Here is a 17,197-nt window from a genome sequence, read left to right as displayed (position 1 = left end):
TATATATATATTTTAGACAGGCCAGGGGGCACATATCAAAAGATGCAGGAAACAAACAAAAACCTGCATACATACAATAACTGTACTGCCTTTTAATAATCTACTTAAACCACAATAGTCACCTTTTTGGCTTCCAGCATTTTGTTCTCAAAGATGTAAGAAATACAGTTCCTCACAACTTCTAGCCGCCGGTTGCTATTAGCTAGAGCACTGCCATTCCGCTCCACAATTGCTTCTACATATAAGTAATAAAAGAACAACAAAGTGAGAAAAAGAAAAGACAATATAAGGGAAAAAACCCAGAAATTAATTTAATTTAGGGTGGGTTAGAAAAGGCAGTAAAACTGTATAGAAAACAAATACGTGGACTACAGCAAGTAGTATGAAAATGAGTTTTGACTAGTCTGATGATAAAGTGCCAAGAGAACCAAAACACAAACCAATGGGTGGTCCAGGAGGCACCATGCATTTCTTTTCTGCTTTAACAGCTGGAGGTGCGTTCTGCAGCTTTACAGCAGCCTGGTCCAAGATCCATTGTATACTGCTTTCATCCAGCAAAGGGAAAGGCTTGTTCTGGGGTCGCAAATGACTGCCCTCTGCAGGTCGTTGTACTTTATGCATGCTGACAGCTGGGTAAGGGTTTTCCTACCGACAAAGGGAAAATAAAGGGAATGTTCAATAACTTTCACACAAAAAGTAATGGATACAATAACCGCTCAATACTCAGCATAAAAATAAAGCCAGCAACATCACTTATATAAAGTCTGCTAAGCATTAGACATAACCGTGGTGTGAAAATATAAAAAAAAATGCTTTTGAACATGTTGAAAGCTAACTGCAATGCAACCTAGGATTATGAAGACTTGAAGATAAAAGTCCTCTGCAAATCTGATGTTTGAGTGATCTCCTCTAAATACCACATACTTGCTATGGTCACAAAAAAGTTTGATAACACCCTCTGAATTCGAGCATATTGGTGAGCCACAAGTCTGCCGCAGGAAATTGTAGCATGCAGCTATGGCATTACTGCTGAACATGTGGTCAGGTAAATGTTGGATGGTTATGTCCCTTGTATCAATCTCTTAGAACATACGTTTCGATAGAGCTTCTCGGCCAAATCCCGAATATACTTCATGAGATGTTTTTGATTTCCCTCGTCATACTGAAGTTTCTTCACATCGTAGGCAACCAGCTTCAGAAAAAACAAATGGTAATAATAATAGTAAGTGCACCATTTTTATAGACCGGTAAATGCTATCTTCCTTCAGAAATAAATCTCTGGCCTACCTCATCAAATAAATCCAGTGATCTGTATGGGGGACCTCTCTCTGAGACAAAGCCAGCAAAAGCCATGCCCTCTAGAACCTTGGTCAAAAAGTCATCTTCAACTAATCCACGCTGACCTAAAAATGAAGCCTGGAGTGGGACATGAAGTCATAAAACATGATACTCAATGGCACTAGCAAATAAAATAAAATACATGAGACATGTTTATGACAGAAGACCACACTGACCTTGTGGAATCGTATAACTGGTTCTGGATGAACTCTGATCAGCTGTAGACAACAGCGATAACCTTGCAAGATCTGAGCAAAGAGACGAAGGAACACAGCACGCACTTCCATATCCTGCCAGAAAACAATACAATGGTACGTAACCCTTCGTTTAACACTGAAATTAGACACAATAGGTGTCCTAACATTACAATAAAACGCAAATACATGCAGCACATAATAACAGATTGCTTTCATCACATCTCAAACTGCTGTATAGTATTATGAAATCTAAATATGCTTCATATAAACAAAAAAGTGAAATGCCTTTCATTAATACAATAATATCTTTCAAAAAATGGAAATTGCTGCTTGAGTAACTTATCAATCCATTATCAACCTCTAGCTCCACCCTGTCACAAATTACGCTCCCCATGTCCCTTTATGTCCCTCTGTGACTTACCTTACTCTGGAGTGCAGGTCCTGATCATCAAGAAATGTCATTAATCAGATGAAAACAAAAAGAACCTTAGGATATCTTCTCTGGTACTGTGTGTGTCCCCACAGCAGCAACATGATAAACATGAGGACTGCTTATGGTAACAAAAGTAAAAATATTTACCTGCATTCGAAGCGTGGAGGCAGTGATGGAAGATGGAGGGAATGCCAAATCAGCTATCTGAAGAGCAGGATCTAGGACCTAAGGAAGAAGAGTGTATGCTAGCCAATCTGACGGAAATTAACAGAATCAAATATTTACATCAAATGTCCATTTGGGAAAAGCCCACTCTTTCTAATTATGTTTCAGCATTGTTATTAATGATAAGGGAGAGAGAGGGAACGAGTGAGAGAGCGAGAGAATTAATGAAGAGGGTATCATTGCTAATCGATCCTTCTGAAAACGCTGACTGCCTGGCTCTCATCTTGAAACCATCTTTATTCATTTCTGACGAACCAACATAAAACAAGAAGACCGGGAGTGTCGACTATACTCTGACCTTCTAATTTGCAGGCTTGCTTCGAGTGAATGACTCAAGTATAAGCCCTCATTCTAGAAAATGCACACTAGAAAATGCCGGCTTGTACAGCTCCGTGCTGCATGCACGGCCGCATTGGGCAGCTCCCAGGAAGTCAGGTGCTGCGTGTGCTTAGTACGCAGCCCCCGTCCTTCTCTATCTCCTGGCTCGGACGCAGACAGGGTCCATCCTGTCCATACGAGTACGGGCGGGTGAGCATAGGGCGGCGTACGGCTGCGTACTCCCTAGAGAAGGACGGGGCTGCGTACTAATCACATGCAGCACCTGTCCTTCCTGGGAGCTGCCCGATGCGGCTGTGCATGCAGCACGGAGCTGTACCTGCCGGCATTTTCTAGTGTGAATGAGGGCTAAAGGCCAAAAAAGAAGTGCACCTAGTATAATTAGATCAGGAAAGGCAGTCCCGTATTTCTCCCAGTTTTATAAACACATCTCACAAATTTGTTCAGCTGCCATTACTAGATGCCCATGCAATCTTATACACCCAACACTATGTGGCTGTAGTCACAGTGATCCACATAGGTTTACTTCATGCAACATTCTATGAAAAGATAAGGGGAATTCTACTACTAACCTCACTTGTTCTAATGCTATGTGTGTGGCTGATCTCCTCCCAACTTTCTTTTTTTTACACTTTACCTTTTTCTCCCTTTCATTTCAGTACCGCACTGCTTTTTTTTTTATTAACCCCCGCACTGCTAAGGTTAAATGTTCGTTTTGGTCTAGTTGCAAAACATTTTTTTTAATACTCACCCGAACCGATGAGCCAGCCAGCTGTCACAGCACTCCCTCCAGCCTGCTACACTGCAGTGATGATATGTCCCTTTGGGGTCCTCACATCTACACACACTGTGTAGAACAGGGTGGGCGACTGGTGGCGAGTAACTCTTAAGGCCTGGCTAGTAGCTCAGGACTTGAAATTTTGAGCCCTGGTGTAGAACATGATGACTCGAGGATCCTTAGACTGCTGCATGAGAGGGGGAGAGAGGCTGGAAAGACCGAACAAGAACAAGCCAGCTCCGAGGATCAGGTGAGTATAACTATTTAACGAGCGGTTAACCCCTGCAGTGTGGGGGTAGTCCACTTCAAGGGTTAATAAAAAATGTGCCTTGTGTTCTTCTTTAAAGTCTGGCAGCCAATGACCTAAGCATGACAGTCAAGTAACAAGCATCATTTGGAGGAGGAGAGGTCAGCAACAGCAGAACTGCTTCTCTTCCGATACAAAATAATGGGAATAAAAAAGCAGCTTAAAAGGCGGACAGAAGGTCACCTGCCAGCAAATTCTGAATAATCCCAGAACAGTCTCAAACTGAAACACCTTACGGTGTTCAACAAAAACTGCTACAAATAATAGGTGTCTTATGCTTCAATAAACCTTATGTACTAATTCCCATCTTCACAAATTATTTTACTCCCCTGTATTTCTATTCTGTGGCAATGCAATCATCCTGCCTTTGTCAACTATTTCTAATTTACAATGTCGCTTTGACCAAAGGTGCAAATGCTCCCTTATCTGTCTGTGAAGTATTCCTGCTGGGAGGCAACCTGCAGCATATTTACATTGTTATCTCTGAGATACTGTCAAATACAACACTAGGTGGCACAAGACTTCCGCAATAAAATAAAAAAATCACAGAAGGCAATTGCGACTGTGGCCTGTACAAAGAAATTAAAGTGTAGTTCCACTTCTGCAGTCAAATGTGAGGGGACAAAACACTATATGTTGTGTGTCCCCATTCACACTGCATACTTATAAATATTTAAAAAAAACTAACCTTTTATATTATGCTATGTGAATGAAACATGTAACAAATATAAAATAGGTGTTATGCCAACTTGTCAGCAAAAGTAGATATGCACTTTAAGGGTGATCTGGAAAAACTAGTGGAGATGAAAACCTGCAGCATTATCCAAAAATCAGTTACATGACATTCTAACCTGCGCTGGAAAAATGAAGAGCTGAAAACTGACATATTGCTATGGGCAATGCCTTCATTTTTCTCAGGGGAAATACTGTATATAAAAAGGTGATCAGAGACAGAAGCTTCTCTTACCTGTGACAAGGCCTCTAGTGTATAATGGAGCAACGGCTCAGGCAACAAAGGAATCTGGACACATTCTGGGATCGTTACAGTGCCACCATCTAAATCTGCAATTACCACATCAAGCTGAGGAAGAAAAGAAATGTTAGAGGGGAACAAGAATTAGAATCAAGGAAAACGAACAGAAAGAATCAGACTGCCCACAGACAGAAAGATCTTTCACCAAGAACAACCAGCAAGGTTGTCTGTTAATGATGATCAATTTTCAGCCACAAATTCTACATCACAATTCTGGCAGACCCATGTTTTCTAATGTACAGTTCTAAAAGATGCTCATGCATAATACTGCTAGGTCAGTAAGCCCTACACAAACCAATTATCAGAAATGGTGCTCCTATTTGCCATCTATGGACACACCGTAATGCACTAGGTAAATGAAAATCCCCATGTTTAGCCATTTACAAAGCTGTACCAGGCAATTTCTCCACTATTTTCTATTTCCCTCTACGTATTTTACCGTGAAACTACATTTTTTTAATCTATTTTTACAATTATAAAAACTTTATATTAGGGATGCACCGATACCGGTTTTTCAGTATCGAGTACAAATATTTGTTTTTCGGTACTCACCAATACCGAATACCGATACCGGAAGTCCCATTAAGGAAGCCAGGTGGCATGTAATGACTCGCCACCCGGCTTGCTGGTTAGCCGGGAAGCATGTAAAGACTCGCCACCCAGCTTCCCGGATTTGCAGGAAAGCCGTCTCCGGGCGCCCTCGTCAACCAGTGACGAGAAAGCATGAAGCCGGATTTCTGGCCAATCAGGAAGCTGGGCGCTGTGTAATGACACATTGCCCGGGTTCCTGATTTACCAACTTCTCTACTAATCAGGAAGCAGGGCAACACGGCATTAAAAACGTGTAATGATGAGTATTTGGGCGAGGACCCGTACTTGCCCAAATGCTTCGATGCCTAACCCGATACTTGAGCTTTCTGGTATCGGGAAGGTGGGAAGCGAGTCATCACGCGCTGCCTGGCTTTCTGCTTGGTCGGGAAGCCAGCTCCATACTCACTCATCACCAGGTTGACGAGGGAGCATGAAGCCGGCTTTCTGGGCAATCGGAAAGCCCGGGAAGCCGGCTCCATGCTCACTCGTCACAAGAGATGATGGAGCATGGAGCCAGCTTCCCGGTCAATCAGAAAGCCAGGCAGCGCGTAATGACTCGCTTCCCACCATCCCGATACCAGAAAGCTCAAGTATCGGGCAAGGCATCGAAGCATTTGGGCAAGTACGGGTCCTCGCCCAAATACTCGGCACCGATACTACCGTAGTATCGGTATCGGTGCATCCCTACTATATATGTTGTTCAAGAATTGGCTGAAATGAAAACTTTCAACAAAGCAGAGAGGCATCCTTTATTTTTCTACCACATTGTCTTCAGCTGATTTTACACCCCCACAGGCAGCCCTATTTTTTTTATTAAAATTTTCATGCACTAAAAAGCAAACATCAGTGCTAAATAAGTGAATAATGTGCTAACTTTTCTAAACTGGCCTAGAAAATCCCAATATTAAATGATATCCTTACCAGGTCTTGTGTCTCTGACCGGAACAGAGCATTTACTCCAATGATGAATGGTGTGGGGGTGCTAAGGACCTCAAGAAGCTGAGCAGGTAGAATGGGAACATATGTGAAACTGAAAGATAGACAGAACACATGAAGGACAAAGCACATGAAATACTACACCTACCAATATCACAGCAAATTAAATTGTTTTGTTTAGGTTTGTTCCTCTGAACAGTACACCTTTGAGTAGACTTAGTATAATAAATCAAACAAGAATATAAACATACATACTAATAAATAAGATAATGTGAAACAGACACTGTACCTGTATCTAAGTGGGAACATTATAGCCAGAAGGCCTCTGCAGGCTTCTGTCAAGCGTTGGTAACTCCGGGACAGAAATAAGATCTTATGCTCAGTAAGAGCCGCACAGTAGAGGCACAATACATTGGTGATGCCTGGGAACAGAGGAGTTATAGCAAAAATGAAGACAGGCAGAAACGGTCATTTATTACTACAGAAGAGGTTGCATGATCTTTTGTAGAATGACAAATTACAGTTAGCAAGTATGTGGGTGAAATTAAAGTATGCTTGTATTATAATGGGAAAAGATAACCATTTACACTAGATCTCATGTAAATGCATAAAAGCAATTAGCAAAGCAAACTATGCCGGAATGGGGGAATTTCTGACTCCATGTGACCACTTAAGCTGGCCATACACCAGTACAATTTCATTCGGGAAAAACACTTGGTTCCAGAGCGTTTAAAGGATTTTCTAATAGTTAATAGGGTCAAATTGATGATTGAATAAAATCCATAGTAACAAAACAAAAAATGAAATTCAAATAGTGAATGTGATTTTCATTTGGAAAACTCAGTTTCCAAAATCGAATGTAAAACCAAACAGTTTGAAATGAAAGCATTATGGAATGTTCTGATTTTTTGTATGAATGCTTGTATACCAGCCTATGGCCAGCTATCTGATGTCATAAGTATTTTAAGCATGCTCCTGCCAGTGCATAAGATGTCTATTCCCAGAATTCACAGTTTATTTATGAATGACTACCTCAGGAAAACATGCAGAGAAGTCTAGGCAGGATATGCGATTTAGCTAACACATTTGTAATATGCTGTCAGGTAATATAAAATTGTATGTGGAGCTAAATGTACATTATGTACAACCATCAGAAACAGAAATTTAGAGACCAGTTATATTGCATACCAAGCTGTCGAAATAGCAGGGCCACACTGCAGTTACTGATTGGAAGAGAGTCACAAATTGGGGTCTGGATCACTTGACGATCTCCGGCTCCCAGTGATATCGTTCTCTGCAAATAGCACGAATAGAAACATTTAGATATTGCAAACACAGAATTGATATCTATACATCCAGAAGATAAAAAAGGTAGAGCAAGGAAAGATACTGGATTATGCTAAATACTAGGTGGCGCAGCTCAGATAGAAGGAGGGGTAAAAGGTGGACTGTATAAAGCAACAAGGCTCAGAAGAGAAGACTAAGGACAGGGAGTGTAAGGGTGGGCAGCAAAAAAACAATTTACTATTAAGGTTCAGCAATACAACAGCCATGAGGGTCAAGAGGAATAAGCTTATGTAATTATTGATGGAATGCAATTTTAAAATGTATATAGTGTGTCACTATATTGACATCACTGACATCTACACTACACGAGGGTAACACTTCTGTAAATCTAAATATAAACTGTATTTAGTTAACAAAGCTTTATAAAAATGAATACAAGTGTAACATCATGCAGGTATTTGTTTCTCATGGATGGAGCACATCCTTACTCAGTGCAGACAAAGCTATCCTCCAATTATGCACCATGTGTAGCACAGATGGAAATCATTAGGGTGCGGTTTATATAGAAGAGCATAAACAAGGGAATTTATCAAACACAGAGGAAGGGCAGAAGAGCAGCAACGTACTATTAATTGTGAGATCTAAGTAAAGTGAGCAGCTCAGTTTGTAGTGAGTAAGGCCCTTTAACTATGCAATTTAATGTATGTTCATGCATGACTAGGGAAATGCCACTGTTGTCTGAATGTGACTTAGTACGGTAACGCGTGTTTTTGCCCCATTACACATCAATGACAGCACATGAAAAACGCAAGTTATGTTTATTTTCATGTCTTTAAGTGCATGACAATAAGCCCTCACACCCAACAACCACCACCTTACTTGACTTTCATTGACCAAAGAAACGCAGAATGCATGAAAACATACATCAGTAAAGAACGGCGCAACAAAAACACACTAGAGATTGCACCCGATCACACCTAAAATGAGCTCCTGTCTGAACGGAAACACTTCCCAACGCACATGAAAATGTTGCACACAGCTTTTTAGACATGTTGGCCCGAGGTTCGCCAAGCTGGATTAAAACGTGAAGCCAAGAGGTCTGTGCCTACTTCAATCTCTCCTATTTAAAATAGGAACATACATTGAGTGGCCAGATTATTATGACCACCCCATCAGTACTTCGTTGGGCCACGAGATAACTCCACCAGATGACTTCGTTGGGCCGCCTCGTGACTCCACGAGTTGTTGAAAGGTGATGCGAGGAATCTGACACTGCACTGTTGCCCTTCTGTTGTCTTGTACCAGTCTTGCCACTCTCCGTTCTGCCCTAACATTGACTAGTCGCTGACCGCCACAATTCGCACGTTCAGACCCAGATTTTCGGCTGACAGTCCAGTCTTTAAACACTTTAACAACAGCTGCTCTTGAACATTTAACGAATTCTGCTGTTTTGCTGATACTCGCTCCATGGCTCCGAGCGCCAACAATCATCCCACGTTCAAAGGCTGTTAAATCGCGTTGTTTACCCATATCTTCAGAAAAAAATCACTTCTACTGTCGTGGTAAACAACCTGCTTCCCTATTTATAATGTTCTGGCCCTCTAGCAACTTCAGCGCAAAATTATAGCTAATTAGCCTACAAACATCAGGTGGTCATAATAATCTGGCCACTCAGTGTATTTTCTCATTCAGGCACATTAAAGTGCTGCATAACAACTACCCTGTTAGATTAAAGCATTGTTTGACCCAAATCGTATCTTCCAGTAGAGGATGCAGACTTAGATCATCTTTCTTCTATCTTTCAGACTCCGTGGCGAGGTTCCAGATCTGCTACACTAAATTAGGGAAGATACACAACCCCCAAAAGAAAAAACTTTTTAGGCCCTATTCACACTTGAGGCCAATCGCATGAATCTCATGTAAACAGCTGCAGGCAGCATGCACTGTAAAGAACAATGACCGCTGCCAGGACAAGCATCCCTGGGTGCAAGTTGCTTTGTACAGTGGCTCACACCTGCAGCTATTGGCATGATTCTAATGGAGCAATTTGTGGGTGAATGGGACTTTATAACACTATGGAGAAGGTAAAAGGAGGAGTGCAAACATCTGCTTAAGCGAGAGGACCAGGACTCCAAAACAAGTAGAAAATCAAATTATGGCATGGAGATCTTGTGTTGAGACCCCAAAAGATACAATGCAAAAAGCAAGTAGGCGAATGAGCCAACCAGAATTCACCTTTTTAAAAAGGAATACTATAGCCGAGGGGGGCACTTTTCAGCCAAAAAAATGGGCTGAAAATCTCGGCTTATACTCGAGTATATACGGTATTACATCCTGCAGAATGGCAGAGTTTTGTAGTTGTAGAACTTCTAGTATTGTTTCACAACATCACTAGCGGTGGCCATTTTTAGGAGCTTAAAGCGCCACTCCAAGCAAACAGCTAACCACAAAGATAAAATGATATAATATGCTACTCCTTCTCCAGTGTGAGCCCTGCTGTACTGCAGCTGCAAGTCAAGGACTTACACTGCCAGCATTTATATATACATTTAATGAAATAGAAAAGATTTAAAAGGCTGCATTGATTTGTGTTTTTAAGAGTGCAGCTTTAAGAATTTGTGTTTCATCGTAAGAAAACAGATGCAAGACTAGAACTCTTGCCTATTGAGGTTCTTTATATTATTGGAGGTTAATATACTAAAAGGAGTAGATGCTGTTCTCTTGGGACTTCAACTTTAACATGATTCAATTAAATTTAACACGGCTTCACCTTAAGCAATCATTCTCTTTCGGAACAGTATATAGAAAAATCTTTGGTAAGTTTGGGATGGAATGTAGAAGGGTTGGACCCTTTTTCCAGTTTTAATTGCAGTTTGTGTCCCCCTGGGGAGATTTGTGCCTCTATTTGTCCTGGTGACCACACTTTAAAAGCAAAATACATTTACTATGTAATATCATCAGAAAAAATATATATATTTGCTAGTAAAGCAGCTACAGTGTGTCCAAGTTATGACTATACTCTGGGAGTTACCTCTCAATACAACAGTTAACTGATTTATGGAAAAATAAGAGAACATTTTTGAGCTAATGTATTCACAAGTTCCTATTTAAAGGAGCTACATGACTCGAGAGACAGTCATACACTTATCCCCAAGATGCTTTAAGGCCTACAGATCTAGACTGAATTGAAATGGTTCAGCATATGTGCACCATCAGAATGTAAGAGTTATTGATGGAATGAGAAGGGTTAGAACTTTAGTCGGCTTCTTATTGAGGTTTATGACACAAGGAAATTTACCCTAACTTTTTATGCCTGCAACATTAGGACAAGAAATGGAGAAGGGGGGTAGATGTCAACAAGAAAGGCAGGCACACCTTCAATCCCCATTGGATACATTTGTCATCACTTTCGGTCCCTCTGACCCCCTTGTCACTGTGATAATATTTTCACAATGGGGAGATAGAAAGAAATAAAAAGCCGACAGTGGTTGAGTCTTGGCCACAAGATACCGGTTTTTCAGTATCGCGTACCGATATTTATCTTTCGGTATTCGCCAATACCAAGTACTTTCAGTAGCATAGAGCACGGCTTCCCGGGCAATCAGGAAGCTGGGGAACGTGTCATTACCTGCACCTGGCTTCTTGATTGCCTGGGAAGCCAGCTCCATGCTGCTTGGCTGGGAAGCCAGTTTCCCAGTCAATCAGCATCAAGCCAGCTGTTTGGGCGGCTTGATGCTGATTGGTTGAGAAGCCTGCTTCCTAGACAATTAGCACGTAGCCAGTTTTGCGGCCAATCAGGATGCGAGGTAATCACCCGCGGCCCGGCTTCCTGATTGGCCGGAAAGTCGGCTCCATGCTGTTTGGCCGGCTCTATGCTGATTGGCTGGGAAGCCGGTTTCCTAGCCAATCAGGAAGCCAGGTCATCATCCATGGCCCGGCTTCCTGATTGGCTGGCTCGATGCTGATTGGCTGGGAAGTTGGCTTCCTGGCCAATCAGCATCGAGCCGGCTTCCCGGCCAATCAGGACCGCAAGTCATTACCCACGGCCCGACTTACTGACTCGCCAGGAAGCCGTCTCCATGTTCCCTCACAACACCGCCGGTCAGAGGAAATCTCCCTCTGACCGGAAGTTCCGATATCGGGATAAGTATCGGAGCATTTGGGAGAGTACTCGCCTAAATACTCGGTATCGGTACCCTTCCCCACTTTGCTACAGAAAACAAAAGTTTGACTGTGCTTACGTTTTTGCCTAAACCCTTCACAGTTTAAAGCCCAAAAGTGCTTAACAACTAATCGCTGTTATTCCTGTAATCCGAATGAACAAAAAGTCGTCTGTGGTCCAGTCATGTCTATTTCCTCTTTTTATAAATCTATCTGTGGTTGTGAGTAGATGTTAGTCAGAACTGGAAAGGGCTTCAGAAATGGGACTTCACAGGGAAATTACTCTTCATATAAACAAATGTTTCTCAATATACTAAAGAACTGGTTAAACTCTATATTTTTAGTTTTCCGTGCATATATTTAATAACATTTAAAGCTCGTTTTGTGATTCCATTTTGGTTAGTGGCTCTCATGCCTTCCCAAACTTCTTATTGAAACCTTAGTGCTGGGGATAGGATGCTTCCCCCATATCAAAGGATGTGATGGAAGAGGAGAAGCAGGCAGTGTGCAGTGTGGCAGGAATTATAATGAAGTGCATACCATACCATCCTGCTCCAGGTCAGACTGAGAAAAAAAAACATATCAACACGGAGTCAGAAAGCAACATACACAATCGTAAAGCAGCTAACAACTACTAGGTCCTAATGGGCAGGCAGCAAATGCTAAGAGGAGCCCTCTGTGACAGACCCCAGGAACAATGAATGAATGGGTCAGGAGGGAAACACTGACCTGGGAGCCTCCAGCGACAGGGACAGTGCAGGTTATCAAGTTTCCAACGACATTCTCCAGAGACACACTCAATCCATCCGTATGAATGGTATAAATCAGGCCCAGGGAATCCTGTAAAATGAAATGTGCTGCATCAGTACATCTTCCTCTTAAATACAGAACCATAAGCATTAAGTATTTGGTCAATTAGAGTTCACAGTAGGCCTGAGGGATGGAACAAATGTGTCTCCTCATCCCCCAGCCAAAACACATACACTATTATCAGCTAGCACACTTTTTCCCTCGCTAAAAATATACTCCACGCTGCTTAACTGTACAATGTGTATGCAGGTCTGATTTTTATAATTGATGCCAAGGAAAAAAAAGCATTTTATGGCTCATTTTCTTGATGGGCTACCAGTGCAAGAATATATTCTTATGTACATCATCTCATTACTGACAGCTATTACCATCATGTTCACCACTGCCACATATAGAACCCATTATGTGTAGGTTTAACTTGTAAGAAAGTAAACATGTCAACAATGTTTTATTGTATTACAAACTCACAAATGAGAATTGTGGAAATTGTGCTTAAAAGAGAAATATGGCCAAACCTTTTTTGGTGTTTGTTCTCTTTTGGGACACACGAGAATATTTACTAAATGTCCTCCTGTGGCCAAAACTCAGCAAATAGCGGGCTATTGCCCACTATATCCTGACAGCGCAGAGTCGCGCTGCAGCTGCGAAAGATCTCAACAATGTTGTCGGATCCACCCAGCTATCCGATTGACAGCTTGCTCTTTAGAGACAGAGCCAGCTGTGACCGCCCCCCTCCCCTGTCACCATGTCAATCAGCGCTGGAGAAACTGAGAGGGGAATCCTGGTGGGGAGAGGTGACTGACAGTCATCGCTCTCTGCAGGGAGAAATTCATGAACTGAGCGATCAGCGGTATGCGAATGCTCAGTTCTCGATCAATACAGCCAACGTGTGACAGCTGCAGTGTCACACGTCGCCTCTAACTATGGGGATGACCGCATTACACTCTCCTCATAGGTCTCCTTTAAACTGACTGTGTATCAAGAACAGAGTAGATTACAGCAAATGTTCTTATTTTTGTTATACACAAAACTTGGTAGGGGGGTGGTAATTACCTGGCTGTTATGCTAACCCGCCTGCTTCAATACTTTGAGTCGCTGGGCCAGAACAAATATGCAGAAGACTTCCGACTCTCATTTTCCAGCATACTTGTACCAGGCCAGCATTACAGCCAGGTAAGTAGAATTATCAGAAGCCAGTCAGCAATGGCAGCCACCAAGCCTATCAATACTTTAATTACGTACAGGCCAGTGTCTAAGTGGTTACAATATTCACCATGCATGAAATATGATATATATTGCCTAATCATAGACACAATGCTGTGCCTACCTTTAGCTGCTTCATCTGTATGGGTCCATTGCAAATTTACAGCCTAATACAGTTTTTCTAACAGCAAGCACTTACACCAATAGAGAAGATGAAGTCTGCAAGGATGGAAAATGTTCACAAGGAGTCAGCGAAAACCAGGCCTTCCTATGAGAGTCGGCACCCAATGCTAGTGGGACAATATGGGGCATGAAAGGATGCAAAGCCCTCCAACATGCCAGGAGGTTTATAGCCGGCTTTTATTCTAAAAGGATGTACCTCATTATATTTAGTATTTAGTAGCAGACAATGTACTTCATGCATGCTGCATACAAGAAAACGAAACCTATAAACATGATATACTGATATAATATAGTCACAAATTTATAAAACAGGTTTGACTATTGACACCAGACAGACAGAAGGAAGGCCATTTAAAGCCAGCAAGCAATGCTCACCCTGAAGACCTCCGGATGGTCCAGACGTGATACAAGCACCAAAGTCTTAGGAGCATACAGCTGAGTTGTAGATGGTAAGGGGGAACCTTCCTCTGCTTCTCCATCCCTCTGGTCAATAAGGTTCTATGAAAACATTTTACAAATAATTACAGAAAAGCACGTCAAAAATATAATTATCAGATGTATTTTGATTTCTGTGGCTTTCAACTCAAAATATGAAGACATTTTTTTCTAACATATTGGCTAAAGTTAGACGATCCTGTACACAATTTCCACAAGCTATTCATCCTTTACAGCAAGCCTAAAGGACATAAAAGGGGCATAGTAAGATAATTCAGCTCCACTGCTATACCACACAATATACAAGCAGTGGATCCAGCCAGGGATAAGGCTCCTGAGTAGGTATCTCTGCATATTACTTAACACGCTAATCCAGTTGTTTCCTCGCACGTCAAAGCCTCTTAATTTTCTCAGAATTATCAGGTGCCAAAGCTGCGGTGTCATTTATACTTACAGCAAACCTTCACCATCATTCTCCACATCCCCCAATATTTGTTTGGCCCCCTCCTGTAACAAAATTGCAAATTTTCTTTGTTTTTTGGAAATACCCTTTTTAAACTCCTCATACCTGTCCTGCATTTCTTGCTTAGGCCAGAATGACAGGGCCCCCAGCCTTCTAGGTCACTCATGTCACACATCACAGGAGGCATTGGAATAATCTATAGAATGTGTGCAAGTGCAGCAGCACATTGTCAAGGGGGTGGCTGTCTACACCTGGTTCTTGTAGCTGGTCCGCTGGTGACTCACCATGGCACATGTGTGTCATCAGGGAGAGACAGCTAGCTCTCGATGACGTATAAGAGGAAGATGGTTGTACGGGAATGGGCGTGCAACACTGAAGCGGCAGATTACTGCAAAACAATACTGGATTCTCTTGGTATGCGAATATGTATCTGAAGGCTAACAGAGAAACATGGTAAAAGGAACCGAAAAATATGGGGAGGGGGTGGGTGCAAAGTTGCTCTTTAAGCCAAATTTCATGCCTAAGCTCCACCAAATGCTTTTCCCATGTTGAGCGCAAGTGCCCTTACTCTCCAAAGAGGCTCACTGAACAGCCTTGCATGAGCAGTACTGCAGACAAAGCATACAGAAACAACATAGTATAGGAAGATAAGAACCATGGGTGGATAGCATAGTACATAGCAGATAAAGATGACGTACCGGTGCACACTCCTCCCAGAAGGTGAAGCAGCTACAGTAATGACGTTCTGAATTGATGTCTGTCAGAACAGCGATGAAGAATGCTGGAGGATTCTTCTCTGTGCATAGCTGCCATCCACTGGGTTGACAGAACTATAATAAAAACAAAAAAAAGGTGTGTATAACACATAAGTATCAATAAAGAAACCTCAAAAAGTTACTGGCAAAAGATTTTGTAGAGAAAATCAAATATTACATACTAACACTGGGCTGATTAGTAACAATGATAATGCATGTGTTGAAGCAGGGGTAGGGAACCTCTAGCCCTCCAGCTGTGGTGAAACTACAAATCAGGTGACCACGCTGACCAATGAGGAGTGTTTCTTAGCACGGTTAAATACGGTTTTGGTTGAAACTATCTTTTGTATCACGACACGTAGATTGTCATGAGGGACAAGTAGATTGGGCCCCAGCTTTAGTCCTTGGACAAGTAGGTGTTTTTTTTAAATTTCCACACCCCTGTAGATACAGTACATTGAAGGGGTATTGTCAGCCAAAGACAAAGTGTGTTACTCGCAGTATCGGCAGGTGGAAAAAAAAAAAAAAAAAAAAAGGTAAAAAACCCATAAAAAAAAAAAGAAAACAAATGCAGCCACAACATCTAAGGGCTGGTAAGCTGGAATATATTCAACTTTTGTTCTTGAGTTTAAATACGCTTTTACTTGACCTGCCAACCTGCTTCTACATCAAAGCATACTGCAAGACCACTAAGCAGAAAAGATCTTCTAATGAAGTCCTGCAGAGATGGATGGCCATTCTTGAATTACACAAGTGGACGTGCAGAAGTACAGATTCTTGATGAACTATGCATACTAGCAGAACAGTATACGCGTTTACAATGATGAGAGGACGTAAACTGATTTTGCTTTTATACCGTATAAATGTTAATGTTTTCTTGGGGAAAATGTCAAGTTAACTTCTTAATGCTAATATTTGCTACTCCATTAGACTTCAGGTAGTGCAAAAGTAGGGATAAAGACCAATGCAGGAAACTTTGTGCTAGAGGTTATCTCCCTATTATAAGTAAAAACTGAAAAACAGCCACTAACATTTCTACTCCCAGTGTCACCAGTTTAAGCATGGGGGACATAATGTTGGGTGGACAAAGCTGGGTCTATCCAATGTCTACATGTAATAAGAAGTCTGAATATGGACAGAAATTGCAGTTCCCATTAATAACCAACATTAAAATGAATGACATGACCTTAATCTAATTTATATACATCTTAAAAGCAAATGATTCATATAGGTAACAAACCATAATATACATACTTGAAAACTTTTGTATAACTCTTACCAGTTCAATACCCTGGGGGAAAGGGTTATCTTCCCAATCTTTCTCGGGGAACCGCTGCAGAATCTTACCCTGTCCAATGCCACTGCCTGAAGAAAAAGAAAATGGAAAAAATACTGAGCATAACATGCACATAATATATTACTACAAGTCAATGATCACTGCAATCTAGACATCATTTTGAAATGACAAAAGAACCCTAGAAGTAGGAAAAACAGCGCACGCAAGAAGTTTTCCTTCATTTTACAAATTCAAACCGTTTAAATAAGTCCATTGCTTCCCCCTTGCAGTTCACTTATAATTGCCTGAACCCCCATCTCCTTATACTCACCTTTTCTTTAAATCACTGTTTGCCCATAGGACAGAAGAGAAAAAGGCCTGTGAAAGCTCAATCTGGATAGAGATAACAGAGGGCTAAGGACTTTCTGCCTACCCCCACTGCCTGGGTCT

General features: G+C 41.7%; 1 protein-coding gene across 3 annotated transcripts in view; it reads right to left on the bottom strand.

The window, feature by feature from the left end:
- Window positions 1–17,197, bottom strand: part of SBF1 (SET binding factor 1) — a 91,644-nt gene that overhangs the window by 18,616 nt on the left and 55,831 nt on the right. For 2 of the 3 annotated variants that reach the window (XM_018560746.1, XM_018560748.1), the window contains exons 2-16: window positions 16,751–16,836; window positions 15,415–15,546; window positions 14,194–14,316; window positions 12,352–12,462; window positions 12,163–12,186; window positions 7,363–7,468; window positions 6,464–6,596; window positions 6,160–6,268; window positions 4,582–4,695; window positions 2,116–2,193; window positions 1,515–1,628; window positions 1,288–1,416; window positions 1,094–1,192; window positions 441–645; window positions 123–235 (exon numbers count right to left, since the gene is read on the bottom strand). In XM_018560746.1, the coding sequence (XP_018416248.1) occupies window positions 123–235; window positions 441–645; window positions 1,094–1,192; window positions 1,288–1,416; window positions 1,515–1,628; window positions 2,116–2,193; window positions 4,582–4,695; window positions 6,160–6,268; window positions 6,464–6,596; window positions 7,363–7,468; window positions 12,163–12,186; window positions 12,352–12,462; window positions 14,194–14,316; window positions 15,415–15,546; window positions 16,751–16,836 (1,676 nt within the window). The remainder of the gene's footprint in view (window positions 1–122; window positions 236–440; window positions 646–1,093; window positions 1,193–1,287; window positions 1,417–1,514; window positions 1,629–2,115; window positions 2,194–4,581; window positions 4,696–6,159; window positions 6,269–6,463; window positions 6,597–7,362; window positions 7,469–12,162; window positions 12,187–12,351; window positions 12,463–14,193; window positions 14,317–15,414; window positions 15,547–16,750; window positions 16,837–17,197) is intronic. The other variant, XM_018560747.1, reaches the window with a different exon arrangement.

This window comes from Nanorana parkeri, unplaced genomic scaffold (assembly GCF_000935625.1).
Source record: "Nanorana parkeri isolate BGI_ZX_2015 unplaced genomic scaffold, ASM93562v1 scaffold476, whole genome shotgun sequence".
Lineage (NCBI taxonomy): Eukaryota > Metazoa > Chordata > Amphibia > Anura > Dicroglossidae > Nanorana > Nanorana parkeri.
This window is presented reverse-complemented; position numbering and strand designations above follow the sequence as displayed.